This window comes from Rhinichthys klamathensis, unplaced genomic scaffold, assembly GCF_029890125.1.
Source record: "Rhinichthys klamathensis goyatoka isolate OS25496 unplaced genomic scaffold, OSU_Roscu_1.1 h1tg000771l_1, whole genome shotgun sequence".
Lineage (NCBI taxonomy): Eukaryota > Metazoa > Chordata > Actinopteri > Cypriniformes > Leuciscidae > Rhinichthys > Rhinichthys klamathensis.
In genome coordinates, this window is record NW_026607171.1 from 28914 (window position 1) to 56588 (window position 27675).

Sequence of the window (27675 nt, forward strand, 5' to 3'; positions counted from 1 at the left end):
TTCCATCAATAGATGATCTGCTGCTTGCAGCCGCTGTTTGATTGTTACATAGAACAGAGAAGAGCACTTCAGTCTGCGACAAACTGTGATGGAATATGACAGGTTATAAAAATACGTGTGGATTCATAGAGACATGAAACTCGGAGCCCCTAGGTGAGTAAAGTTGTTTGAATGATGCTGCCTCGTACTTAAATGGCTTCAAGTGTCAACATGTGCAACAGGTTATTCTAAGCACTATAAAGTATGTCTATTTTGAAATATTTTAATGTAATAATGATAGCTATTATTATTTTTGTTGTTACTATTGTTGTTTGTTTAATGTTTTTGATAAGATGTGGTTTGTTTTTCCTAAATTGTAAAGAATAATCATTTGGTTTCTATTAGAGAGTATCAGAGTTTATTTGTTTACTGATTTTGGAGAAATTTGCCTCCAACTATGAAATTTACAGCTGTGGTTGAAATAATCATGAATTTGTTGAAGATATCATAATTATTGTAGTGCCACTGATTTTGCACACTTTAAACAGCCAAAGATGTGATTGTCATCATAGTTTATTCATTGTAATTGTACAGAGGAACTGATCCTGATCAAGACTAAAACCACATTATAGCTTTCTATATTTTATTCATATATTTCAAGATGAGCAAAGACTTTGTGAATCCATTTCCAGTCGGTTAAAAAGATTGTTTTTAAAAAGATGTGAAGATTGTTATTGTTTTATTATATCGCCATGTAGGTCCCTCACTGGTGAACGTGATTTCACCCAGTACAACATGCTCCTGGATCAACATCTTTGTTGATCCTGGAACAACATTCAAATCAACCAATCAGATTTGGGGGACAAGTTTACAATTTATGTCAAGTTTAAGCTTACAACCAGGGTTAGGTGGTTCTACATCAGTGTTATTATTCACATATCATTTCACTCTGATTTTAGGGATAAGATATGGGTAGGGTTAGGGTTAAGTTTAGAGGTAGGAATAGGGTTAAGACAAAATTTTAGGACAAGAATGATGTTCCAGGATCAACAAGATATGTCTTACTTGGCAAAATCACATTGAGCTAACATAACTACATGATCAACGTGTGTTTCAGACCACTATTTGTGTCACTCCCATATGGGTTTTATTATTGTGTAAAAATGTCACTCTCATAACATGTTTATGAGGCTTATGGCTTATGTTTAGTTATTTTTTTGTCACCACAGATTGTATTTGATCCCTTTAATGCAAATGCCACTCCGTTTTCCTGGTGGCGTGAAATGAAAAAAAGAGGTTGTGTGGGAAGGTGTCAAAATTGTTTATCGGAGGGTTTGTCAGTGCATATTCTTTTCATTATGTCAATTATGTCACTTTGTTTTGTTTTGTATAAGAGAAGCCAATCAAATCGTAACAACCGAGTATTGCCAAGAGGTTACAATGACAATAACTTGCCAAGAGTTATACATAGTGTTATTTCTATTGAAACCTCGAGCTACCTACTTCATCGATATGTTAGTTAATGTTTTTCAGTTTTATTGTAAATTGTTCAATAATTAAGCATCCAGGTTGTGATACATCACTTTAGGGTGCAGTTTCAAGTATAATGTTCATTAGCTCTAAAGGGTTAGTTCACCCAAAAATGAAAATTCTGTAATTAATTACTCACTTCCAACCCATACGATTTTTCTTCATCTTCGGAACACAAATTAATATCTTTTTGATGAAATATGAGACCTTTCAATCCCTTCATTGAAAGTCCACGCAACGACCACTTTGACACTCATTTTTGCTTCTTTTCACGATCTTTTTATGAACTTTTTGAAGCGTCAAAGAGGGACAGAAATCGCTCAGATTTCATTCAAAATATCTTCATTTGTGTTCCGAAGTTGAACGAAAGTCTTATGGGTTTGGAAATGATTTTCATTTTCGGGTGAACTATCCCTTTAAGTAAAGAGTTTGAAGTAAATTTAAAATTGTAACAACCAGTTTATTTAATTTATTTAATGCTTTTATAAAAACAGGAAATTTCAAAGTCCCACATTATTTATCTGGACAGATCTATATGCTTTGAAGTTTGAAATCCCTTGAGCTGAAGGGAATAGTGGGCTCTTAGATCTTATGAGACAAGATTAGTGAAAGTTAGTGTTGTCACATGGCATCAGCTTTCATACTTCAGCTCAGCTTTCTTTTTGGGTCATTCGAGAAAAAGAACAAAAAACCGGGTGCCATCCCCAGTGTGATTTTTAAGTGAAGTTTCTTAAGATTTGAAACATTCTAACAATTACATAATGTGTTTAAGAGTAATTAAATTATATTGTGATATCTTAAGCTAAATGAATGCATTTTGGGACTTAATAACTGTATAGCTTCTGAAAGGTAACAGGGTTGACAGTTACAGTTACAATTTAATTTGACAAGCCTTGTACTCAAGATTATGAAACAAAGGTGCTTCTTAGAAAGAGAATCTTTTTAAAGATGTTTTCAATTGTCAATTGTTCACTATGCAAAATCATGGTAAAAGGGTTGACATTTTAAAATTGTCCCCTACTGACAGATGAGCATATAGAGATTAGAGAATAAAGAAAAAAATGCTAGATTTTATTTCTATATTGTTAAATGGTTAATCAAAAATAAACACATTGATTAATTTAGAGACATTTCTACAGAGCCCACGAGGGGACATGGTGAGGAAAAATTATATTGCAGTGCTTTTGAGTTCTCTCACAAAACTATTGAGTTCCCAGAGAAAATTAGTTTTATTGCAAAACGTTTGTGAATGAACGCAAACTTGCAAGAGGAGCGCATCTCATATACTTTCCCATCACCATGTCCTTTTATGGGTTCCATGTATTTCTATATTGACACATAAAATTGCCTTCATATGTTTAATTGTTAAATTGACTATTTTTTACACATATATCAGGGACACAAATGGCTCCTGTTTTGTAGAATGACCCTTTTACCCTCTCCTTTAAAAAAAAGCATCATGTGTAAATCAGCTGTCCTCTCTGTGTATCTGTTCAAAATAGCCTATTTTGTTTAGTGTGTCTGAAACAGGGGTATTATAATCATGCGGCTCATTTGAAACTCAAACGAAAGCAACAGAACAGGAAAGAAGCGTCCGAGCTTTCTCTCTAATACCCACTTGAGCCTCCCAGCTGGGCAAATACATCACACACCTCCAGTGTTTACCCTGTGAGAGCTCTCTCTACACTTCTGCTTGAGTTATGGCTCAAGCGCCACAGGCACAGGGTGCGATTTGGCCACTGTGGGCATTAACCCTGCGATGATGATGGAGTGCATGTGCTTTGAGTTGAAGTTTTATATCTTCAATATTTGATGTGTTTTGAGATTGAAAATCTAATAAGACTTAAATTTTCCAGTTTTTCCTAACCTTTTTTGTTTTATCCACAGCCCCATCAGTAATACTGAAGTACCCCTTTATCAACATCAAACCAGAAATGTCAGCAGCAAAAACTATAAAGTCTATAAAGTGCAGGGACAGTTATATTTAAAGGGGGTCATAGACTCATCATGGCTCATATTCCCATGTTATATCCCAGAAGCCCGTTTCATATACAAAGGTGCTGATGGTTTATTCTCAATGCTCTCACTTTGAAGCTCATGCTGAAAGAATATGATTGAATCTGGGATGTGAGAACCCAAATCAGTTGTGTTTGTCCCACAGGAGTGGGACTGCTGTGTCTTGTGTGAACCAAACTCCATCTGACCACTTCCATACAGATGACCAGTGATGGCCGCAGCATCAGACTCAGCGGACGAGTAAGAACCACCTCAGATATTTTTACTACAAAGATTAATACGAATTTATCTTATATTCATGTATAATTATCGGCATATTTTTGTCTACAGTGCAGTGGATCCAATCATGTCTAAACACACTTTAAGGATAATGCTGTCTATTGTCCTGGTAACCATCATCATACTGACTGTGCTTGGTAATTTGCTTGTGATGGTGGCTCTCTGTAAAGACAGACAGTTAAGGTAATGGTGCTTCATATCTACATTTAAATTTACTGTGTCAATGTACATTTTTGATGGTAAAAAAGCTTTAAAATGCAAGATATCTAAAAGAATCCTGACCAGCCTCACATAGCAGCAATGGCTCAACCAATTGTGTGAGTTTGGGGCGGGGCTATCAGTTAAAATATAATGGATTTATGTGGTTAATACATTTATCAATCAGTGTTGAAAGAACTTCAATATATTTTTTTAAATCAGTATTTTTGTCTTTCTTTCTAGTAAAAATGTCTTAAACCTTAAAACAAGGTGAATTTACTTGAGAAGCAAAACGGACATGATATAAGGATTTGTTTTCAGACAAACGATACATCTTGAATCTTGAAACCCCACTGCGCAGTTAGTTTTTTCCTACAACCAGAAAACAAAGGGAAAGAAAATAAAAAAAATAATCCTCAATTTGTTCTCTGAAAACAAACCTTAAAATCGTAGGCAGTTTGCTTCTCAAGTAAATCGATCTCATTTTAAAGATGCTTCAATATTTTCTTTCTGCAAAGTAAGACATAAATGCAAGGAAAATATTTCCTGCAATGAAATTTTCATATGAAATTATAGGTTTTTCAAATGTCTAGGGTTCTCAGAAGTGCAAGTCATCATAGTTGGGTAATAGTTGGGTCACTTCTACAGTATAGTGATGAACGGAAATACAAAAAAATAAATGTTTGTGTTCCCCTTTTCTCCAATAGCAAAAGATAAAATCCATGACGATAGCATTTGTATGACTTTACTTAAGAGGAAAAAAATATTGAGAGACTTGATTACTTTGGTCAAATTTCCCATCCCTCTATCAGCTGTTGTATTCAAGAAACACTAGAAACTGGAAACTTTGAATATGATCATATAAAGAACTTCCATAAAAAAGCTCCATAAGTATGATAAAATATCATTAAATTACTTAAACATGAGTATTTTTGACAAACTGTACAGACACTATTTTGTACTGTTAATGTCTCAATCTTATTTTTTTTGTGTATCTACTGTTCTAAACATAGGAAGAAGAAGACCAACTTCTTCGTTGTATCCCTGGCATTTGCAGACCTTCTAGTTGCCCTTGTTGTGATGCCCCTGGCAACCATAGAGTTGACCACGGGTCAGTGGAGTTATGGAGAGACGTTCTGCTTGGTCCGTACCTCACTGGACGTGCAGCTGACCACTGTATCTATTCTGCATCTGTGCTGCATTGCACTAGACAGGTAAGTGCTACTCATGAAGCTAATATAGTAACAAAAAAATACTAATGTCCTACACAAATAACTGCTTGTGTTGCCATGGCAATATTGAGAAGAGAAGTCTAAATTTAGACAGTTTTGGGATAGCAATTTTCATTGCTAGATTTGATCACATTTTCTCTTTAAAAAACATTTGCATTTTGATACAGTATATACATATATATTACTTATATGTACAGTATATATTGTCCAGTTTCTAATTATGTGTCTTTGAGTAAACTGTACATTCAAAATCGTATGCACAAAAAAGAAACGCATAATTTATGTCTTCACGCTAACTCCAAGCGGCTTGTCAGCGTGTCAGCTAATTATGTGTAATTTGCAGTTACGTACAGTATGCAAATTGTCTCATGTTCACCCATTGGGAAGACTGCAGCACTCTTAACCCGAAAGAGAGCAGCTGTGATTTATGCAGCGCACCTTGTCCATACGGCAGTAACATGACTCATTCTTAGTCTCTCAAAGCCTCTCTCTATCTATCTCTCTCTTTCCCCCGAGCAACAAATTCTGTTGATCTATCTCACTGTGTCACCAAGTTCTTTTTCCATCCGTATATGATTCCCATGACTCATGATGTCTTTGCCTCTGCGGTCTCTAGTAAGTGCAAATTTTCTAGTTATAATTCACTGCATTTGCTTTTCAAGGAAAGATCAGCAGTATCATCAGGGTATATCAAAGTACAGTATGTAGGGACGCAGTGTTTACGAAAGACAGTGTACTGACAGCTTCCATTGAATCATTAATTCAGATATTTGCAATTTTTGTCTTGGGCAGGTATTATGCGATTTGCTGTCAGCCTCTGGTCTACAATAACAAGATGACACCTGTAAGAGTCTCACTGATGCTGGTTGGATGCTGGGTCATCTCCTTTTTCATCTCTTTCCTTCCCATCATGCAAAGCTGGAATACTATTGGAATCGAGAGCATTGTAAGTGAGCAGTAGTTTGGTTCATTCTTTTTGTTATGCTGCTGATGCATTATAAGCTTTAAGTAATTACTCTCCGCTAGATCTCTCTAGGTTGGATTATAAAACCTTTGTTGTTGTTTTTTAAAGAAATGGTACTTTCCAAAATAAAAGTGTTACAAAAAGTGTGTAACAATAATAAAAAATAATGGAATGAGATCATTAATTTACTTTAGCTATTCTGTAGAAAGGGGTCTAAATGATGTCACTTCTTAGGCGTGGCCATTTTAAGGAATGTTGCGTTTTTGTAAACAGGACAAATTCCCATTATATTTTTGGTAATTATAGTAATAATTAAAAATATTATATAACCACAATTAATTAATAATAATTCAACAGATTACACTACTGTTTAAAGGTTTTTTAGGTCAGTAATTTTTTATTTAGATATGAAGCATTACATTAAGTAAAAGTGAAGGTGAAGACTTTTACATTGATTAAAAAAACATATTTCAAATAAATGCTTTTGAACCTTATGAACAGTTTTGGGTAAGTTACTCTAATAAAGTGATTAATTACTAATAGGACGAAGGACTTGTGTCAGACTCCTGTGCTCTCCGCTCGTCTTGGGCGATGATGGATCGTCTGATGTGGGGGGGGGGCAATGCCGGATAGGGCGTAGAGGCAAGGGACTGGCGTTGTCTTTATACACCCCGTGATAATGCGGCAGGTGTCATTGAGAGCTGTGTCAATCAGTTTGGTATGGTGGGAGCGGCTCCAACTTGAGCAAGCGTATTCAGCTGTGGAGAAGCACAGGGCTAGGGCAGTTGCCCGGATGGTTGGTGGATCAGCGCCCCATTTTGAGTTTACCAGTTTGCGCAGGTTGTTATTACGGGTGTTAATCTTGGCTTTAGTGTTCTGAAGATGAGTTTTAAAAGAGAGTGTCCTGTCGAGTGTGACTCCCAGGTACACGGGGTGAGGGTGGTTGGAGAGTTTGTATCCATCCCATGATATGCTCAGTTCTTTTTTCGCATCTCGGTTTTTAAGATGGAAGCTGCACAGTTGGGTTTTCGATGGGTTGGGTTTCAGGTGGTTGTTATTGTAGTAAGTTGTCATCTCTAGGAGGGCACTTTCCATGACAGGCTCAATCTTCTGGAAGTTCTCCTGTTGGGTGGTGATGCAGAGGTCGTCCGCATAGATAAAACGGCGGCATTGTGGGTGAAGTGGTTGGTCATTAGTGTATATGTTGAAGAGAAGGGGGGCCAGTACGCTGCCTTGTGGTAGGCCATTCTTTTGGGCTTTCCATTTGCTCTTCTTGTCGTTTAATTGTACAAAGAACCGCCTGTTGTTAAGGATGCTTTTGATGATTTGACAGAGGTCGAGGTCACCAGTCATGTCAAAAAGTTTCCTAATCATGGTACGGTGCTGGACAGTATCGTAGACAGCAGTGAGGTCTATGAAAGCTGCTCCGGTGATGAGTTTGCACTCAAAACCGTCCTCAATGTGTTGGGTGAGGTTCAGTAGCTGTCCAGTGCAGGAGCGGCAAGGACGGAAACCAGCTTGATCTTTAGTAAGCTTAGAGTCTATAAGTGGCATAAGGCGTTGGAGTAGTAGACTCTCATAGAGCTTGTAGGTGCTGCAGAGGAGGGAAATTGGTCTGTAGCTCTTTGGAGATGATGGATCCTTTCCAGGTTTGAGAATTGCAACAGTCTTGGCCTTTCTCCATACCGGTGGGATTACTTTCTCTGCCATGCATGAGTTCAGCATTTCTAAGAGCCAAGTCTTTGCTTTAGGTCCCAGGTGCTGTATCATTTCCGCCAGTACATCATCGATTCCTGCTGCTTTCCCAGGTTTCAGCATGCTCATTGCAGTTTCAAGTTCTTGTGGATCGAAAGGCTTGGTGAGTGCTCTGGCTGGTTGTGGGTGGTCCGGTACCGCTGTCCGGCGGTATTCTCCTGTGGGTCTGCGCCGGTTTTGGCTGCGACCGTTTGCCACCAGCTGTGCTGCAACTGAGTTTGCTGTGACTGTTGTGAGTGTGGGCGGAGTGGTATGGTCTTCACCGAGGCGGCGGATTGTGGCCCATGCCTTCCTGCTGTTGTTGGTCATGTTGGTGTTTTCTAACAGCTCCTTCCAGGCTTTCCTTCGATCTTCCCCGACTTTGTTCAGCAGGATCTCTCCGAGTTCCATGGTGGTGGGGGAGAAGGGGTCCTCATGGTATGCCCCGTGGTAGGCTTTCAATAAGTCACTAGATGTTTCCGACAGCCCGGAGATGTACTCGGTCTGGCATCCTCTTGGTATATGTCGCCTGGCTGACCTTTTCAACAGGTCTATGAACATGCTGTAGTTGTTGGGGTGTGATGGAATGCTGGAGATGGAGTTTTCAATCTCCCGTTGGAATGACAGCCAGTCTGCCTTACGCAGATTGAACCTTCTGCGGAAGGGGACGGTTGTTGCTTGGAGAACAGATCGGATGGTTATAGTGATTGGCCGGTGTTGCGTGTGGGGGATAGGGTCCAGTACCTCTTTCACAACTCTCGATGTTAATTCACTGCTCACACACACAAGATCTGGGTTATATCCTCGTTTCCATCTGGCGCTGTGAAAAGATTTTGGCAGTTTCGCGTCGTGGATCAGAGTCAGGTGTTTCGACTCGAGCCAGATTTCGACTTCATCTCCGTCTTGATTGTTCTTTTCATATCTTCGATTGTTCTTTTCTTCTTTGTATCACTAATTACTCCAGATCAACCGCAGTCAGTTTATAAAATTGCATAATTTATTCTTGAACTGGCCAAAGTATTTAAAGGGAGAAGGTTACATCAAAAACATACATTTTAAAATTAGATATTACATTTTGATGTTAAATCCACTACTGTTTTATAAAGAACTGTTCTCTACAGCATGTAATGCAATAACATCAGAAATAACTAAATTACAGAAAAATTAATAGTAATCTATTACTTTACTTTTTCATGGGAAAAGTAATAAATTACAGTAATTAAATACTTAGTAATGAATTACACCCAACACTGCTTATGAAGGATCATGTGACTCTGAAGACTGGAGCAATGGTTTCTGAAAATTCAGCTTTGCCATCACAGGAACAAATTACCCTTTAAAATATATTAAAATAGAAAACAGTTATTTTTTATTGCAATAGTATTTCACAATATTACCGTTTTACTATATGTTTGATCAAATAAATGCAACCTTGGTAAGCATAAGAGACTTCTTTCAAAAACATTAAACAATCCTACTGAGCTTTTGAATGGTATGTATGTGTAAATTGATTGTATATAATTTTTTTGTATGATTTTATTTCTTGCATGTAGTTGAGAAGGTCAAGACTACAAAATAAATCAGTATCGGTTATGAGCCGATATTAGATATTTTATAATTTATTGTACTAGTCAATATTGCATATAGTATGCACTGGTTGATACTGGATAATTGTGCCTGGTATTTTTACTATATGCATGATGTAAATTACATTTTACAGTATCTAACACTCCCTTATAAGGTTACAGTCTTTAAAAACCCTTTTAAATGTAATCTTTAGCAAATCACCGTATCTATGTGAATATCCATTTTCCATACATTACATTATAATGTTGTGATGCTTAAATTCACGTGGCATTTAAAATGATTGATTTTAATCTTTAGTGTTTTTTAAATGTATTCAGACAAAATATTATAGAATTGTTATTGTTTGTTATTGACCATAATAACATGAAAATAATGTTTTAATATCGATGCATACTTAATTGTTTTTTCATTTCAATTTCCCAGATCGAACAAAGAAAATCCAACTCTTCCCGCAATTCAACTTGTGTGTTCATGGTGAACCGACCCTATGCCCTGGTGTGTTCAGCCGTGGCCTTCTATGTGCCTCTGGTGCTGATGGTTCTCGCCTATCAGCGAATCTACATCACCGCTATCGGTCATGCTCGGCGAATCGGATCTCTACATCGGGCCGGCTCGGCCCCTTCTTCGACTTACCATAACCACGATCAACCAGGCTCCAGTCGCATTAAGAATGAAACCAAGGCGGCCAAGACGCTGGCTGTCATTATGGGCTGCTTCTGTCTATGCTGGGCGCCCTTCTTCATTACCAACGTGGTGGATCCCTTCATTAATTACAGCGTGCCCTGGCAGATGTGGACCGCTTGGCTCTGGTTGGGTTACATCAACTCGGGCTTGAATCCGTTCCTGTATGCTTTTCTGAACCGGGCTTTTCGGAGAGCCTTCCTTAGGATCCTGTGCTGTGGGGATGAGCACTATGCCCGGCAGGGGGGCTTTAGTCCGAGCAGACAACACTCAGAGTCTGTCAAAGGAACCTCCATTTCTCTCAGGTACAGTTAGTCCCTCTTGAACACTCTGAGCTTTCAGAATTGAGTTCTGGGGAGAAAAGAGATGAATGTAAGAATGTTGGTAAAGTGAGATTTCTGGTTGGACACCCATGCATCATTAAGGCCCTTTTCTTTTTTAATTTAGTTTAATCGTTTACACGACACCGTTTTCAACTAAAAACCGAAAACTTTTTATGCATTTTGGCCGTTCATTTTCACGACAACGACGTTTTAGAGGCCTAAAAACGCAAACTTTTGAAAACGTTTTTCAAAGTGCATGAATTAGTGAAAACGATGACATCATGCACATGCGTATTACGTGTTCAGTCTATAGGAGCGTGGTGTTTCATTACAAAGTGACATCGCCAACTACTGTCCTGACAGCAGAATACAGCGTTTCTAATAGTTTTCGCAGATCCGTGTGAACGGGGTCGTTTTGACAACGGAAAACGCAAAGGAAAAACATTTCCATTTTTAGTACATCGTTGTCGTGTAAACATACCCTTAGTTGTTTGCTAAAGGCCATGAAAAGTAAAAGTGTGTATATATACACATACAGTAGGCCTATACACCATTTAAAAGTTTGGGTTCTGTAAAATTTAAATTTTTAAAAGTTTCAGACTCACCAAATACAGTAAAACAGTAATATCGTGAAATATTATTACACATTAAATGAACAATTTTCTATTTCAATATATTATATACTGTATAATATATTTTTGGCAAAGCTGAATTTTCAGCATCGTTACTCCAGTCTTTAGTGTCACACGATCCTAATATGCTGATTTGCTGCTCAAAAAACATTTATTATTATTATCAATATTGACAACAGTTGTGCTGCTTAGTATTTTCACGAGTTTACATGTTAATGAAATCTGATGTAATATTATAATGCGTATTTGGCTTGCTGTCCGGGGGGAGGGCTCCGAGCTCAGAATTCGGCCCGACCCCAGAGTACTCCCCCCATAACCTTAGAGATCATAGGTAACTATGAGCGGACCCAGCAGAATGTGGGGTGAAGGGATGGTGGTGGGATGCTGAGAAATTAGTCATGAGACAGGAGGTAAGGGAAGGCTTTATTTATACTGGCTTCTTCTTGCGCTGATTGGATGATTACCTGAACATGCTCCTCCCGAACTTTGTTTACATAAAACTTCATTTTGTGGAAACAGTGACAATTTATTTCAGGATACTTTGATGAAGAGAAAGGAAAAGAGAACAACATTTATTTGAAATAGAATGTTTTTGTAACAGTGTAATGTCTTTACTGTCACTTTTGATCACTTTTTGTTTTTTAATAATTATATATATTTTTGTTATTGATGTTAACATGAAATCTATAGCAGGGGTCTTTGATGGGGTGTCCATAGCTAATTATTAATTATATTTTACTAATATTTAATTTTTCAAAAGTTTTCATCATTTTGCTAAAAGACCATGTGCGATAAACAAAAATATAATATTAAGTCATAAGTTGAGCCAAAGTTCAGCTAAAATGTTTCATCATCCCCCCCACAAAATGTATTAAGTCAAATTAAAATGTTATGTGCCAATTTCTCATCAATAATAATAACTTGTAATGATAGTGATAACAATGCAAGTATCATAGCGTAAATCATAAAATGCAACCCTCAATTCTTTACAATATGTTTATCAAGTCCTTGGCCTGCAAAATGTTGAAGATGATAAAAATGTTAGGAATGATAATGTTACTGTAATCTTAGGCTGTGTGCATTATCATGAAAATGATTTTTATAAAACCCATTTAGAAACATGCTAATTCCATACAGCTTTTTACAAGACACTTAAAAATGACATAATCGGCTAGAACACGCTCAGTAACTTTGAAAGTGAAAAGCTGCGTTTAGCCACAAGAGCTGGTAGAATATTCAGCAACAAGTCTTTCCATGTTTCCAATTGTTTTTCTCCTCATGGTTTCAGACTATTTTAAACGGGCTCTCCATTACAAAGGCAATTACCCACAGACTCGTTTTGCATAAGTATAGATGACATCATTGCGGCTCTTGATCAAAACAAAAGCACATGGTTCTGACCGTGGAATATTCATCGTTATGAAATTTTATGATCTGCGTAAAACAACACAGGCATTTTAAATACACCACTATTTACTTTCCCATCTTTTATTTGTGCGTTTCTATTATTTGTGTGTGTTTTTCACACCAGGCAAATTAATTACTTCATTGATGTTTTGACCTTTTTGATTTTTGAAGGCCAGTACTCTGAATGTCTACGCTCAGTGGTTTGCCGTCTCATCCTAGCAAAATACTTCGTTTTATGCACCAATATAATGGGTGGATCCTTATGATTTGCTGTTACAATGATGTTTTGAGGAATTATTCACCATTTTATTACTTTTAAGTGGCTCTAGACAAATAGTGATGTTTAGTTTGCATGAGTAGTCTCTTATTTATTATTATTTTAGTGTGGTGCAAAGCCCCTGCCCAATGTCACAGTCACCAGCTCAGTCACCCTCAGCACTACACTTCCCAGGATCCTTCATGCTCACCACCACCTGCACACCAGTGGGGATTTCTTTAAGACTGCAAGGGAAGCTCGGCTTCCCCTATAATGTCAAAAAATTAATGGTCAAATATGTACTATTGTGTTAACATTTTATTGGCTAAAAATGCGTTAGAACACGTTCATCTCGAAGACGAGTTCGTTGAGAATCAGCTACATATAGCAGGTGGGCTGACTTGATTTCCTTCTCATACATTCCCGTAGCGTCACAGTTAATTTCCCTGTTGAAGCTTAGCGTCCATTGACTTCAATGGGGCTGCTTTGAACAGTTTTTTTCAGTGCTTCGAAACTGGACGGTCATTGGATAAATGGTGCGATTATGTCCTGCCCACTGACGCACAGCGTCTCTGGGGGTGAATGGAGGAGTGGGCTGGCCTGGACTCCGGGCTTCTGCGTGATGATTGGAGGGTCTGTCGAAAGACTGCATCTCTTTTTGATCGACAGAAATTTTGTACTATAAAAAGTCGTTGAAGCTATTCGAGCTCAGTCCTATCGCGGATTTTGCAAGTGTAGTCCAAAGGTGTAGTCGAAAGACAAACTGCTGCAACCTATTTCTTGGTATTTGCTTGGTAAAATTGCTAGCCAATTTTCATCATACATTTCACACAATTATACACCCCATTCCTTGTTTCAGTTTAACCTAATTCCCACATTTCCCCCTGCTGGCCATTGAGAGGACACTGGTCAAGTCACTGGAAAAGACGCCTAGTTGATACGACAGGGTCACAGAGCATTTTCTTGAAAAGGAACGTAGGACAGAATTTACGTATAAATAAATGGACAATTTTTATGATGTAGGCCGAAAATTAGCTTCCCCTCTTTGAAAGACCAGCACTCCTCAATCACTTGCACCTGCAAGCAGTCAACCTCCTCACCATTGATGTGGTCTCTTCTACACATAAGGCTTGTTCAACTTCATGTAGCGCTGCGCAGACCGATTGGCAGCTGACTTGAAGCAGTGCATGCTGGTTAGATATTTTGTCCGACTTGAGACAGCGCCGACGCCATGTGACTGTGACTTGTGCCAACAAAGTACCGTGAGAGCGGTTCGAGAGGAGCCGGCTGATCATTCATTCATGCGTAGCTTCTCCAGAGCAGCTGCACGAGCTCTGATGACGACACTGCTGTTCCACGATTGGCCGGATTCACCGCATGAAAACGATCACATGTGTTCCGTGTTTATTCTAAAACCTTCAGTTCCACTAATGCTCACAAATCTGTTTTTTTATAACAGTAAAACCTCTTTTCATGTAGTCGCGATGTTATATTGTGTCATGTTTATCAAAATAAAACTGATAAAAAACGTAGACCCCACTCTGTACAAACAGACGCTGTATTAAGCAAAAGGCCTACATAAAGTATTGAATGAAAATTTCTCTGAAACATCTGTGTATTTGACAAATATTGCATTTTATTTCACTTCAGCGTCACTATGGGAAGCAAAAAGTGTCTGACTTCACGTCTCCATTTTCAGCTCCTCCCCGCCTGCAAGCGGCAACTCCTGCCAATCGGTTACATCCAGCCGCAGCAGATGTCGAACACACCTATAGACACTCACCTGATCTACTCACCTGATCCACTCACCTGTGTTCGCCATCACATTGTTCCAGTCGCCAGTATCTGTCATCTGTCTTCAGTCTGCAACGACTCTCCTCATCATCATCTGCTACCCGTTCAGTCATCTGTAAAGACATCAAGAGTACCATTACTCATCCAGCTAAGTTAACTACAAACTATCTGGCTGCAGTTATACTAACCATTGTCACTCTCTTACTCACGCTTCCTGTTCCTGCAAATAAACATCTGCATTCTGTATCTGTGACAGAAGACCAGACCACTTTATACTGAGAACAATATGAACTTTCTCTTCAATCTTATTTACCCCGCTGATCGGCTGATCTCGCATTTCCAAGATGGCCTCCCAATCAAGAACTATGTAGAGGAGTTCCTCGAGCTTTCTCATCAGGTAACCTGGAACGATGACACTCTAAGACCGCTGTGGGTGAGTGTTTCTATCCTTACAATTGGTGAGGTTGATGAAGACACAACCACCACTCAGCCACAGTCACCCATGTCCACTTCAGGCAAGATGTGGCATCAGATGCATTCAGGCATCAGTCTGTTCCCATGAGAGAAATTCCTGAGCCCGTTCCAGTCCCCAAGCTCAGCCCAAAGCCTGCTCCAGAATCCTCGCCAGCCCATGAACCTATAGCTCTTCCCAAGATTTATTTTTGTCCCCGGGCATAGTGGCCCAGCCTGACTTCCTTGGCAAGGTCATGAAGGCCGATCCACAATGGCTTCCAGAACTACCTGCACCGCCATGGGCCCTGGAGCCACCTCCACCTCCATGGCTTCCTGAGCTGCCAGCGCCTACCTGGGTTGCTGGTGCCATCCTGGAGGTATCCCTATCACCTGACACCCATCCTACCACCATGGATGGAATCCATTTTGAGCGAGGTCACGCTTTCTGGGAGGGGGAAGTACTGTCACAGTCACCAGATCAGTCACCCTCAGCACTACACTTCCCAGTATCCTTCATGCTTACCACCTGCACACACGAGTCCTCAATCCAGGGGCGTATAATTTAGTAGGGACGCTAGGGACGTGTCCCTACCAATATCCAGTGACACTGATGTATCCCTAGCAATAATTTCGATCAAAACTTAAAATATATTTATATATTGATGTCCCCGTCCCCACCAATTTCGAAATCAAACCTATGCCACTGCCTCAATCACCTGCGCCTGCAAGCCGTCACCCGTGTTATCACTCATCAGCACTCCCTATATCAGCTGTCAATCTCCTCACCAGTGATTTCTGGTCTCGTCTACACATAGACACTCACCTGATCTACTCAACTCACCTGATCTACTGTACCTGATCTACTCAACTTGATCTACTCAACTCTCCTGATCCACTCACCTTGTTCCAGTCTCCAGTATCCGTCTTCTGTCTGAAACCCGTTCAGTCATCTTGAAAGACATCAAGAGTACTATTACTCATCGAGCTAAGTTAACTACAAACTATCTGACTGCAAATCCCTGCAAATAAACATCTTTATTCCGCCACTTACCTGTGTTGTCTCCTTTTGTATCTGTGACACCCAGTCATGTGGTAAAATGGCCTGGTATATTTAGCTAGTACATTTTGTTCAACTCTGTTGGATTTAAATATGTTGAAAAATTGTGTTTTTTTTCAAATGCTTGATCACCTAAAATAGTTAATTCCTGTTTTCCCGAGGCAGCGTATGTCAAAAATTATCTAAGAGGATGTTTCTGAAGGAAAAATCATCATTGGTTCTCAGATTGATCCCCTCTGAAATGTAGTCCCCTGTTGATATTATTATTATATCCAAATTAATAGTGAACATTGGGCTCGCTTAATTGCTTTAACATCCCTGCTTATTCCAGTGTTTCGTGGACTATAACTATAAGGATTTAGAGTTACACTATTGTCTCTTTTGTGAGGGGCTGCTACAGAATCTGTCCTTGTGCAACATGAGCAAATATGGAGCGAGAAGAGAAGTGAGGTTTTTGTCTGAAAGCTACAGCCTTGATGCCCGCATGAAGTATTTTCATGCTGCATTTTTCCCACTTTGTTCATTATCAGACTGATGATTGGCGATGCAGAAAAGGTGTCAGAACACACAAATCTCTCTGCTTCTGTTTCCATAGAGACTTCTATAATGGCCACCATCCAGCAAACCTTATCTGTCAATCACAGCCTTTCATATTTTCCATATTCTACACATTTTTTCCTCAAACGTTTCGGAGGTATGTCTGGAATGTGACGTTCTCCCAAACATGGAACATTTGGGCAGCTTAGCTCTATAGCCATGCGGTTTAAGTCCTCTCTCTACTCATGTGGAGGGCTTTGAGTTGAGCTTTCTGAATCCGCTCAGTAGCAGCCGGACTCGTGTTTTGCTCAGTGTGACTGAAAAAACTTCACGTTTGTGAGAGGAACTTTGGACCTTTGGCTCAGTCAGAACCAGGCGCCACAAAATCTTGTGGGTTTCCAAGAAATAATAATGCAGGACTGTGTCCAAAACTTTTTCAGAAAGATATGTACATGTTAAGAAGTTTGAAGGTAAACTTCAAACTCTGAACTCAGCGTTCAGATTCAGCCAAGATCAAATCAAATCAAAACAGCTGTGAAACACAAAGCCAAGAAATAAAACCAAAACATATGACATAATGTTTTATTGCAACTCTTCAATTTAATAAGTGTGATTCAGGAATGAACGTTCTCTTGCTGATATTTCTTTTAATAGACGCTGAGATGAAGGTGGTCACATGTTTTATGGTCCTATCTTAGAATAAGGACATTGTTGTTATTGCTATACCTATAAAATGTCCCATTAGATTTTGGTCTGGTTAATGGCTCAAAAGAGAGAAATTTATTTTGATGTGGCCCTTCACCCTGACATCGCTTTTATTCAGAGATGGACAGACCTGTCTCAACACATTTTTTAAAACGCATCCACCCTGTGACTGCAGCCATTTTGAAGCTAACTCTGACTTGTGATGAATTTGACACTGCAGAAAAGGCCTTAAATATTGAATAACTTAATTTCTGCCATTAAGATCTCATCTCAGACACTTGGAGTGGGTTAACAGGAGCAATGGGTTAATGTTTCTGATTGATTTTACAATGTACTTTACAAGCTTTTCCTGCTTGCCGGAGCAGTTTTTATTTCAGATTGATCCCAGAAGTGGCAGTTTTAGCAACCTATATAAATAATGGTGGGCAAACCTCCGTGCCATGTTTAAAAGAGGGCATTTATTTGTTATTATTACTAGCTTGCAGATTTAAACTAATTGACTATATATAACAAATCATAAAATGTGCTGGAATATAATCCTGGATTCACTTTCACCATTGAGCATCTGTCTAAACTGTTAGACAGTCAAAAATATAATCTTTTTCCTCACCCATGTCTTTGCAAAGTTTTCAAATTTTCTTTATTCCACATCAGTGTTGCTATTTTTAACAAAAAACTTTTAAAAGTCATTTTTGGTAATTAAAATTTAAAAAAATTAAATATTAGATGAAAAACTTAGCTTGAAAACCCTTGATCCTTAACTTTTTATTCTATGGAAAAGAGTTTGAACATCCTGCTAAACATCTCTTTTTTGTTTTCCATGCAAGAAAGTCACACAGGTTTGGAACAACAAGAGGGTGAGTAAATGATGACATAATTTACATTTTTGGGCGAACTATCCCTTTATTAGAGATATCCAGCCTTAAAATACCACTTATTCATTTTAATTGTTGCTCTAAAAACTGTTAAATGAGCTGATTTTGTAAAAATAATTAGATAATCACTGGTAGCTATAGGCAGCAACCTGAACACATTTTGTTTTTACCGTTTCTCTTGTGAAGTCTAAATGAGGTTCGGATTGAGCATTTGAGAAAGGTATCCACTATAATCCACTGCTAAACATGATGTTTCCATGTTTGGTCAAAACTGCACCACTTTCACTCTCAGCTGCACCAAATCCTTGTGTTTCAGGTTTAATGTCAGGTCAGGCTATGAGCTGGTCATCAGACTAATGGATAGGGTCTTGCATGCATATCTATTTTAAATCATTTTCCCCATGGTTTTAAAAAATGTTGACAGGGAGTCATAGATTTTTTTTAACGGTCTCTATTTCTTGCCCTGTCACTTTTTTCCAAGACATTTCACATTTTTTGTCTCATTTCTTAATTGTGAGCATTAAAATGTTGTTTATTTTAGATTTGAAAGTGCTGTTAAGTTCAATTGCAGTTTGTACAGGGGCCCAGAGGTTTGTAGTCCTGGTTTCTGTGTGAAAAAATAGTTTTGACATTTATGTTTTTCTTGTTTTAATGTCAATGGCAGTCCAGCAGGTTTGCGCTGGTGTCCATGTGAACATATAGATCCAAGTTGTCAGGGATGATTATTTAAACATAAAAGTGCAACAGATTTGGCCGGGCAGAATTTCAGTATGGCCTCTTTTGTAATTTTCAATGACAGTATTGAAAATATTTAGTTTTGTATCATTTCTTTCCCATGCAGAATGTGCACGGATTACTCAAGGCCTGATAGATTCTAGCAAGAAATCCGTATCCTCTTATGATTTGATTTGTTACAGATGTTTGGGATGTTTTTTAAATGATCATACTACTTCGATGAGGTTATGTTTGATTTGGAAATCAAAATGAAGGTTTGTTTGGTTAGATATATCAGTGCGTATTCCCTGGACCTTTCTTTTTTTTGACCACCCGTACTGCCTGTTTTATCTTTAGCAAAGTTCACAGTTAGAACAATGCGGTTTGCTGTGAAAGTAAACTTGTGTGCTCAGTTTCAAGTCACACTTTGATACGAATCATTATTATTGTATTACTTACACCGATGAGGAAGTGCAGAAGAAAGAACCGGGGATAATGTTAAATGTGTGTGATTTATATGTCAGGCAGAGTTACAGACTAATTACTACATTCAGACTTAATTACTTTAAAAGCAGAAGGTTGAGTGATGTTAACGGATGTTCCTCTTCTCTGGCACTGATTGGATTGTGCAGTTACTTATTGGATTTAATTTGCCTATAAACGATTCCCAATCAATAGGCTATCTACAAATAATAGAGGACAGTGTTGCTCATTAATAATGTACAGTCATCCGGTCATTATCACAAAATAAACCCTGCTGGGGTAATTAGGATGCAGAAGGAACGGAGGACATGAAATATTAGTTACGATGAGAATAGTAAGGTTTGAATTTAGGTGCAGTCACATTAGCAAGAAAAGGACCATTGTTAATAGTGTAGGTACGATGCACTGCTCACACTGAAGTCACTTTCAAACCAAATTCGTGTGACCAACTTGAACATCAGCTGTATCTGCATGGGAACTTTTTCGCCCTCACGCAAAACTCCCAGTTATGCGAATTCTTTTGGAATGACTGGATTTCACCCTTGAAATTAGCTGAGCAACGCTAAGGTGCATACTCCGCTCAGTGCCGCTGGCAATGCTATAACGCCTCCGCTTCTTTGCCTGCAAAATTCCTTAGAAGTTTTGCTAAAGTGACTGCGGTCTTAGAAGAGCAGAAATATCAGATGACCAATCAGAATCGAAAATTCCAGTGAACCGCCTATACAAGTATATTTTTCTCCACTTGTCTTTTATCTTCTCTTCTCCACCCTCATCTTTCTTTTCTCTTCTTATCTGGGAATGTTGAAAGATTTTTCGATAGCTTATAGCTAAGTATAGAAACAAGAAGAGGACAGAGATCAGTCAAAGGAGAAAGCTGCTTTTTATTTTTTATACAAAAGTTTTTACAAAGTTTTCAAAGCCTGGCTGCTGTGTTGTAGGAATCTGTTTTGGCATATGGGGAGAATTATTGGACATTAGGAGTATAATGTAGCTCATAAAAGGGGGAACTCATCTGAACTGGATTACTGATCTTATCAATCTCAGTCTTATTATAGAACAGCTCATGAGAACGGCATGAAAAAAGGTTTCAAGACATGTCTGTTGACCTAAGGGGTTCATTGCTTCTTTTGGGACATTAAAGGGTTAGTTCACCCAAAAATGAAAATTCTGTCATTAATTACTAATTACTTTTGGGGGTTTTTGCGCAAAAAAAGTATTCTCGTCAGAAAGCTCTCGGAATTCATCAAAAATATCTTTATTTGTCTTACTGGTTTGGAACGACATGAGGGAATTTGACAGAATTTTCATTTTTGGGTGAACTAAACCTTTAATAATAGTTAGTGCAATGTGCTACTGCTAAATCATTTAAGGGTTATTTTTAAACATAACTTCTTAAAGTTTGACCATCTCGTCAGCAATGTATGTCTTGAGAATTTCCCAGAACTTTATGCATTTGGAGACCTTAGCAATGTTCATATTTTAACACATACACCCACCCTGGTATGCACATTGTTTACAACAATCCTGTTGCATAACGTTAAAAGGCATTCTATGAGTAAAAGTTAAGAAGGTTTTAATATTTGACAGTTGATTCAATAAGAATAATTTGATCAGATTTCACTCTGACATTCAAGGTTAATCTCATTTTCTTGGGCATCATAAGCAAACACATTTACTTCTAATAAATCAGGATTCATTTACAAAGCAAATGTATCACTGAGGAAAAACATTTCCACTCTATTCAAATGGTTTGGCTTATTGCATTGTAGAACCTTGTACCAAACCATGTGATCATGAAATGATGTGTATTTTTAGATACATATACCAGTCTCACATTTTTCAGACAATATAGTGCTTTTGTTGGCAAAGTCTAAAAGAGCAGATCATTCGCCCAAAAATGAAAAGTCTGTCATTATTTACTCAACGTCATGTTTTTCAAAACCCATTCACAAATTGGATTGATTTGGTTCAAGTAAAACTCAGTGATCCAGTCACAGCGATTCTCAAGGTAACAGCTTAGAAGGAAAATACTGTATATAATGACTTAAATGTCATATCTGTACCTTTCTTAGCTAATTCCTTATTGCCTCAGAAGACTTGAAATATATTGTAGCAGTCGTATGGACCAATTTTATCAAATTTTATGGTGCCGATTTATTGGAACTGGACTGATGTGTTTGCTATTGTATGAAAATGACCTGTGTGAAATTACTGATTTGTCTTGTTTTCCATAAAAAAAAAAAAAAAAAACTAGCATTGGAACATGAGGGTGAGTTGGCTACCTAATGACAGAATTTTCCTTTTTGTGTGAACTATCCCTCCATAGTTTGCATTGACTTGTGTTATAAGCTGAGAGGTCAAATCTCAAAGGTCCCATTTTAAGAAGGAAGCAAAGCTGGTTGGAGAGATGAGAAAGTGATGAGGAACTTAGTGAGTTTGCGGCTTGTGTGACAGTCAGGCTGAGAATTCCTCAGTCTTACCCTGCCGACCCTCAGCCAAGATTCGCGCCAGTGAAACTCACAAGTCATTCACTCTATACTCCCCTAGCTAGCATACTTGAACCCAAGACACATTCTTTGAGCTGTTTCGCTCCACCAAACAGCTGTTGTTGTACTGTATCATGGTTAAATGAACAACATGCTGAGGACAGAACCCTGTGGAGCCCTGTTCATGCAAGACAAACGGGAAGTGACACTCATGCTGTCCATGCTGAAGAGTTTTTTTTTTTTTAAGTGCTTTGCTTAAATGCATGATAATGTGTGGATGTGCAAAGTTTCATCCTTGGAAGATCTGCAGTGAGCTCAGGTTCACTGAAACCTGCTGTAGTCGTGAGATAATGCAGATCAAGTGCTAGTTTTAGAGTTTCTGTCCCACATTCTGCTTCTCCATGATGATGGTTTATTTTTTTATCACTAAGCACCAGCTACAGTCATTCAAATGGAGACGTAGGAACAACTTAAAAGTGGAAGGGACACATAGGCCACAAGGCCTGTGAATATAAGGAGATGTAACATTTGCCAACCAGTGCCAGAAATATTTTTTTTTAGCTTTTAGCTGTGGTCTGATTACTGACAATGCAAATTGCAGATGTCTGCAACTTCAAGGGCTTTACAAACCAGGTGTCAATATAGAATATAGATATGTGGACTGTATACAACATTAGTCAAGATGTAATACTTATGGATAAAAATAAATAAAATAATACTTTTATTCAGCAAGTACACATTAAATTAATCAAAAGTGATTCTAAATACATTTATAGTGTTACCAGAGACTTGATAAATGCTGTTTTTTTTCTTTGCTTTCTATTCATAAAAAAAAGTATCATGGTTTTAAGCTGCATTGATGTTCAACATTGATAATAATAAGAAAGGCTTCTTGAGCAGCAAATCAACATTAGACTGATTTCTGAAGGATCATGTGACACTGAAGACTGGAGTAATGATTCTGAAAATTCAGCTTTGCCATCACAGAAATAAATAGCATTTTAAAATAAATTCAAATTCTATTCATATATCAGTTATTTTATAAAAAATAATTTGAAATATATTCAAATAAAAAACAGTTATTTTAAATTGTAATAATAGTTCACAGTATTACTTTTTTACTGTATTTTTGATCAACAAGACTTATTTTTGGTCACTAGACTAACATTAAAAATATATATACAAAGTATACACTCACCTAAAGGATTATTAGGAACACTTTTTGTTAAATTTCTCATTAATGCAATTATCTAATCAGCCAATCCCATGGCAGTTGCTTCAATGCATTTAGGGGTGTGGTCCTGGTCAAGACAATCTCCTGAACTCCAAACTGAATGTCAGAATGGGAAAGAAAGGTGATTTAAGCAATTTTGAGCGTGGCATGGTTGTTGGTGCCAGACGGGCCGGTCTGAGTATTTCACAATCTGTTCTCAGTTACTGGGATTTTCACGCACAAGTTCACAACCATTTTTAGGGTTTACAAAGAATGGTGTGAAAAGGGAAAAACATCCAGTATGCGCAGTCCTGTGGGCCTTGTTGATGCTAGAGGTCAGAGGAGAATGGGCCGACTGATTCAAGCTGATAGAAGAGCAACTTTGACTGAAATAACCACTCGTTACAACCGAGGTATGCAGCAAAGCATTTGTGAAGCCACAACACGCACAACCTTGAGGTGGATGGGCTACAACAGCAGAAGACACCGGGTACCACTCATCTCCACTACAAATAGGAAAAAGAGGCTACAATTGGCAAGAGCTCACCAAAATTGGACAGTTGAAGACTGGAAAAATGTTGCCTGGTCTGATGAGTCTCGATTTCTGTTGAGACATTCAGATGTTAGAGTCAGAATTTGGCGTAAACAGAATGAGAACATGGATCCATCATGCCTTGTTACCACTGTGCAGGCTGGTGGTGGTGGTGTAGTGTTGTGGGGGATGTTTTCTTGGCACACTTTAGGCCCCTTAGTGCCAATTGGGCATCGTTTAAATGCCACGGCCTACCTGAGCATTGTTTCTGACCATGTCCATCCCTTTATGGCCACCATGTACCTATCCTCTGATGGCTTCCAGCAGGATAATGCACCGTGTCACAAAGCTCGAATCATTTCAAATTGGTTTCTTGAACATGACAATGAGTTCACTGTACTAAAATGGCCCCCACAGTCACCAGATCTCAACCCAATAGAGCATCTTTGGGATGTGGTGGAACGGGAGCTTCGTGCCCTGGATATGCATCCCACAAATCTCCATCAACTGCAAGATGCTATCCTATCAATATGGGCCAACATTTCTAACGAATGCTTTCAGCACCTTGTGCCACGTAGAATTAAGGCAGTTCTAAAGGCGAAAGGGGGTCAAACACAGTATTAGTATAGTGTTCCTAATAATCCTTTAGGTGAGTGTATGTGTTCCAGATTAGCAAAAGATTAAAATATATATATTTTTTTTAATAATTAGTCACATATGTCATCTAAATGGCAACTGTAACTCAAGCATTGTGAAAGTTTTCTTTTTGGCTCTTAATGGATGTGCACCATAATTGTGCAAAAAGTCTTCGACAAGGTTTAATTAGTTTTAATGAATGTCTAAATTTGGTCAGAGGAACTTTGATGGATCTCTTTGATTGACACAGGTTGGCTTGACATTTTTTATGAAACCATTAGGAGAGATCCTTTTTGGAAACCATACTTTCTCTAAATCTAAAACAAATCCAAGAGCAGCTAAAACGTATTGGACCCATTAAAGTATTAGTTCACTTCAGAATAAAAATTTCCTGATAATTTACTTCAAGATCATGTCTTTCTTTCTTCAGTCGAAAAGAAATTAAGGTTTTGAGGAAAGCATTTCAGGATTTTTCTCCATATAGTGGACTTCAATGGGGTACAAGGGTACAACGGTTTGAAGGTCCAAATTGCAGTTTCAATGCAGCTTCAAAGGGCTCTACACGATCCCAGCGAGGAATAAGGGTCTTATCTAACGAAAGGATCGGTCATTTAAAAAAAAAAAACATTTATATATATTTTAACCAGAAATGCTCGCCTTGCACTAGCACTGCGATGCGCCACGCATTATGTAATCACGTTGAAAGGTCACACGTGACATACGCAGATGTACCGACCTAGTGTTTACAAAGCGAACGTGCAAAGAAAGTCAAACGCCATTTACAAAAAAATAAAAAATAAATAAAAGTTAAAACAAAGATGTTGGACGATTTTGAAGTTGGAGGAGAAAATAAAATTAAGTTTTTCGCCCTGTACCCTACCTTTTTTGAACCGGAACATGTGTGACCTTTCAACGTGATTAATCCTTTAAAGTCCCTGTAAAGTAAAAATGAACTATGTGTTCTGAGTTTGTCATATCACAGAAAAATGTGTTATTAGACACTCAGCCAAATTTGAATGATAAAAAAATCCGGCAAGTACATAAAATAAGCTATCAAAATCTTGAAAAAATGAGCAGTAGTCTCTGCTCTCAAACGCTGGGGGCGTGTCCGTTGGCTGCGCTGAAACCACGCCCACTCGTGGTAAAGCTGCCGTCGCCACAATCAACTGTCACCCGATGCTCCTAGCAGCCTTTTAGGGTTATTTATAACATAAGCGCAAAAGGCAACTTATGGCGCTTTTCCACTACACAGTACCAGCTCGCCTCGGCTCGACTCGACTCGCCTTTGTTTGGTTTTCCACTGTGTAAAAGTTGTACCTGTACCTGCTTTCGGGTACTTTTTTTCGTACCACCTCCGGCGAGGTTCCAAGCGAGCTGAGGCGAGCTAACCCGATACTAAAATGTGACGTGAAAACAATGCCGACTGCTGATTGGTCACAGAGAATCTGCGTCATCATTGCACGCGCCAGATGGAGTATTTTAAATAGTTTGGCCAGAGATAGTTACTAAACTTACTACTATTGTTATGGCAACTCGGAAGAATACGCCGTGGTCAAACGAGGAGGTGCAGACATTCCTTTGTTTGGTTGCCGAAGAGAGGATCCAGCGAGAGCTTGATGGGGCAACGAGGAACGAAATGCGTCGCTATGACGACCGGGTACTATTTGTGGCGGTACTTTCTGCAATGGAAAACGGAGCGAAAAGCGAGCCGAGTCGAGGCGAGTCGAGTCGAGTCGAGCTGGTACTGGTAATGGAAAAGCGCCATTACACTCATTGGTGGGCACGCACTGCCGATGATGTCACCAGTTGTCGGCGCGACCGGGAGGATGAAGGCCGAGGCGGGAGATAGTCGTTTCGGCCCCATTCACCAGTAACAGCGGATTATCAGTGAATCCCAGTTGTCTCCGACGAAAGTTTATAAAACTATCCCGTGTAAAATGATCACTACAGAGGCGGGTTTTGGTGGTGATCCTCAGCTCTCCATCAAAGTGGCTCTTCACAAAATTAATCCACCCCTTCTTGATGTGATCCTATTTAGGAAATTTAAATAAGGAAGGACACCGATCTGTTTTGTACGTGATCGCATCCAGGTAGTATGCATTTCCGTGACGAAGACATTGCTAACTAGCAAACTGTAAGCTGTAGTAACTAATAATACTGACAGTAACTCGCGATTGAGCGGCAAACTGATGCGAATGTGCTCTATTTATATTGTTAGGGGAGCGGCCAGCCTCAGGGGCTCCAGTGCGTCATCAGGTAGGGGCGGGGCCAGGAGCTCAGGGGCTCCAGTGCGTCATCAGGTAGGGGCGGGGCCAGGAGCTCAGGGGCTCCAGTGCGTCATCAGGTAGGGGCGGGGCCAGGGGCTCCAGTGCGTCATCGAGTACCCTTTTAGCCCCGCCCAAAAAAATCCGTAAAATATCAATGGTGAAAAATTGTTTAACAGTCTAACTCCACAATTCAGTACTTCACAGTTCAGTCTTTGTAATGTGTTTTAGCAATACATTTCTAACATTTATAATGCGTTTAGAATTTTTTTTTTTTATTGCCTTTACAGGGACTTTAAGGTTTCCTGTGTATTTTAGTTCAAGAACAACTAAATATTATATTTTAGTTCAGAACTTTTTTCCCTGAAGAGTTACTGAGACATCATATCAGGGACATTTAGAAATTGTATGTCCAAAGCCAGTCCATAAGGCTCTATATTACTATACACAAAGAATCTGTTGCTAGTTTGTTTCTGGTCTGATCCATCTTTACTTTCATTACTTTTGGCTTTTCTTGTTTTCCTGTTCACATCTGTTTTTATTCACTTGTCCACTGACATTAGCATATTCTTTTTGCACTGAACTGCATTGTCTTCTTTTCCAAGAAAGCTTCTTTGCCTACCAAGCAAAATATAAAATGTATATATTTTTTTATCTTCAGATTGTCATTTCTTCAAAGCCGAAGATACAGCAACAATTCCAACCGATTTCTGTCGAGTGAGCTGGAATCACAGGAGTCTGTTGGTGCATCATAGCCAAGAGTTCAAAAACCTACAAATGTTGTTTGATGAAAACATACAGACAACAGCCTACATAGGAAATATGTGTCAAATCAAGAGACTTCATTGCAGTTAGTTTATTTGGCCTATTTGGCAGAACTTCTACAGTGTGATGTTAGCATGCAGACATTTTAGCAGACGAAAGCAAACAGATAATATGCCCAGGAATTTAAAGTTTGAAACAAAAAGGTAAAGAAAACTGCTCCATACAGAGATCTTTCTTCATCCCCTTGAATATTTTTCAAGCTATATGGGGTTGTCAGCTTACTGCTCATTTATGTAGTTCTCATCTTTCAAATTAGGAGCAATCCCAGACAACAACATAGTGT

General features: G+C 38.7%; 1 protein-coding gene across 2 annotated transcripts; it reads left to right on the plus strand.

Moving 5' to 3' along the window:
* Positions 1-27422, plus strand: si:dkey-247m21.3 (5-hydroxytryptamine receptor 4). Of its 2 annotated transcripts, none has more exons than XM_056243043.1 (7): positions 1-153; positions 3671-3765; positions 3856-3987; positions 5016-5216; positions 6027-6180; positions 9943-10505; positions 27229-27422. In XM_056243043.1, the coding sequence occupies exons 2-7, from the start codon at positions 3737-3739 to the stop codon at positions 27320-27322; spliced, it is 1173 nt and encodes a 390-aa protein (XP_056099018.1). In that variant the 5' UTR covers positions 1-153; positions 3671-3736; the 3' UTR covers positions 27323-27422. The 2 variants fall into 2 exon arrangements, with proteins under 2 accessions (XP_056099018.1, XP_056099019.1); XM_056243044.1 differs by lacking the exon at positions 27229-27422 and adding an exon at positions 14518-14850.
* The last annotated feature ends 253 nt before the right edge of the window (positions 27423-27675 follow it).

Excerpts from the sequence above, each read along its gene's own strand:
- si:dkey-247m21.3 (XM_056243043.1), top strand. The coding sequence starts at position 3,737 with ATGGCCGCAGCATCAGACTCAGCGGACGA. Across the intron at positions 5,217-6,026 it reads TGCTGCATTGCACTAGACAG|GTATTATGCGATTTGCTGTC; the intron begins GTAAGTGCTACT and ends TGTCTTGGGCAG. Across the intron at positions 6,181-9,942 it reads CTATTGGAATCGAGAGCATT|ATCGAACAAAGAAAATCCAA; the intron begins GTAAGTGAGCAG and ends TCAATTTCCCAG.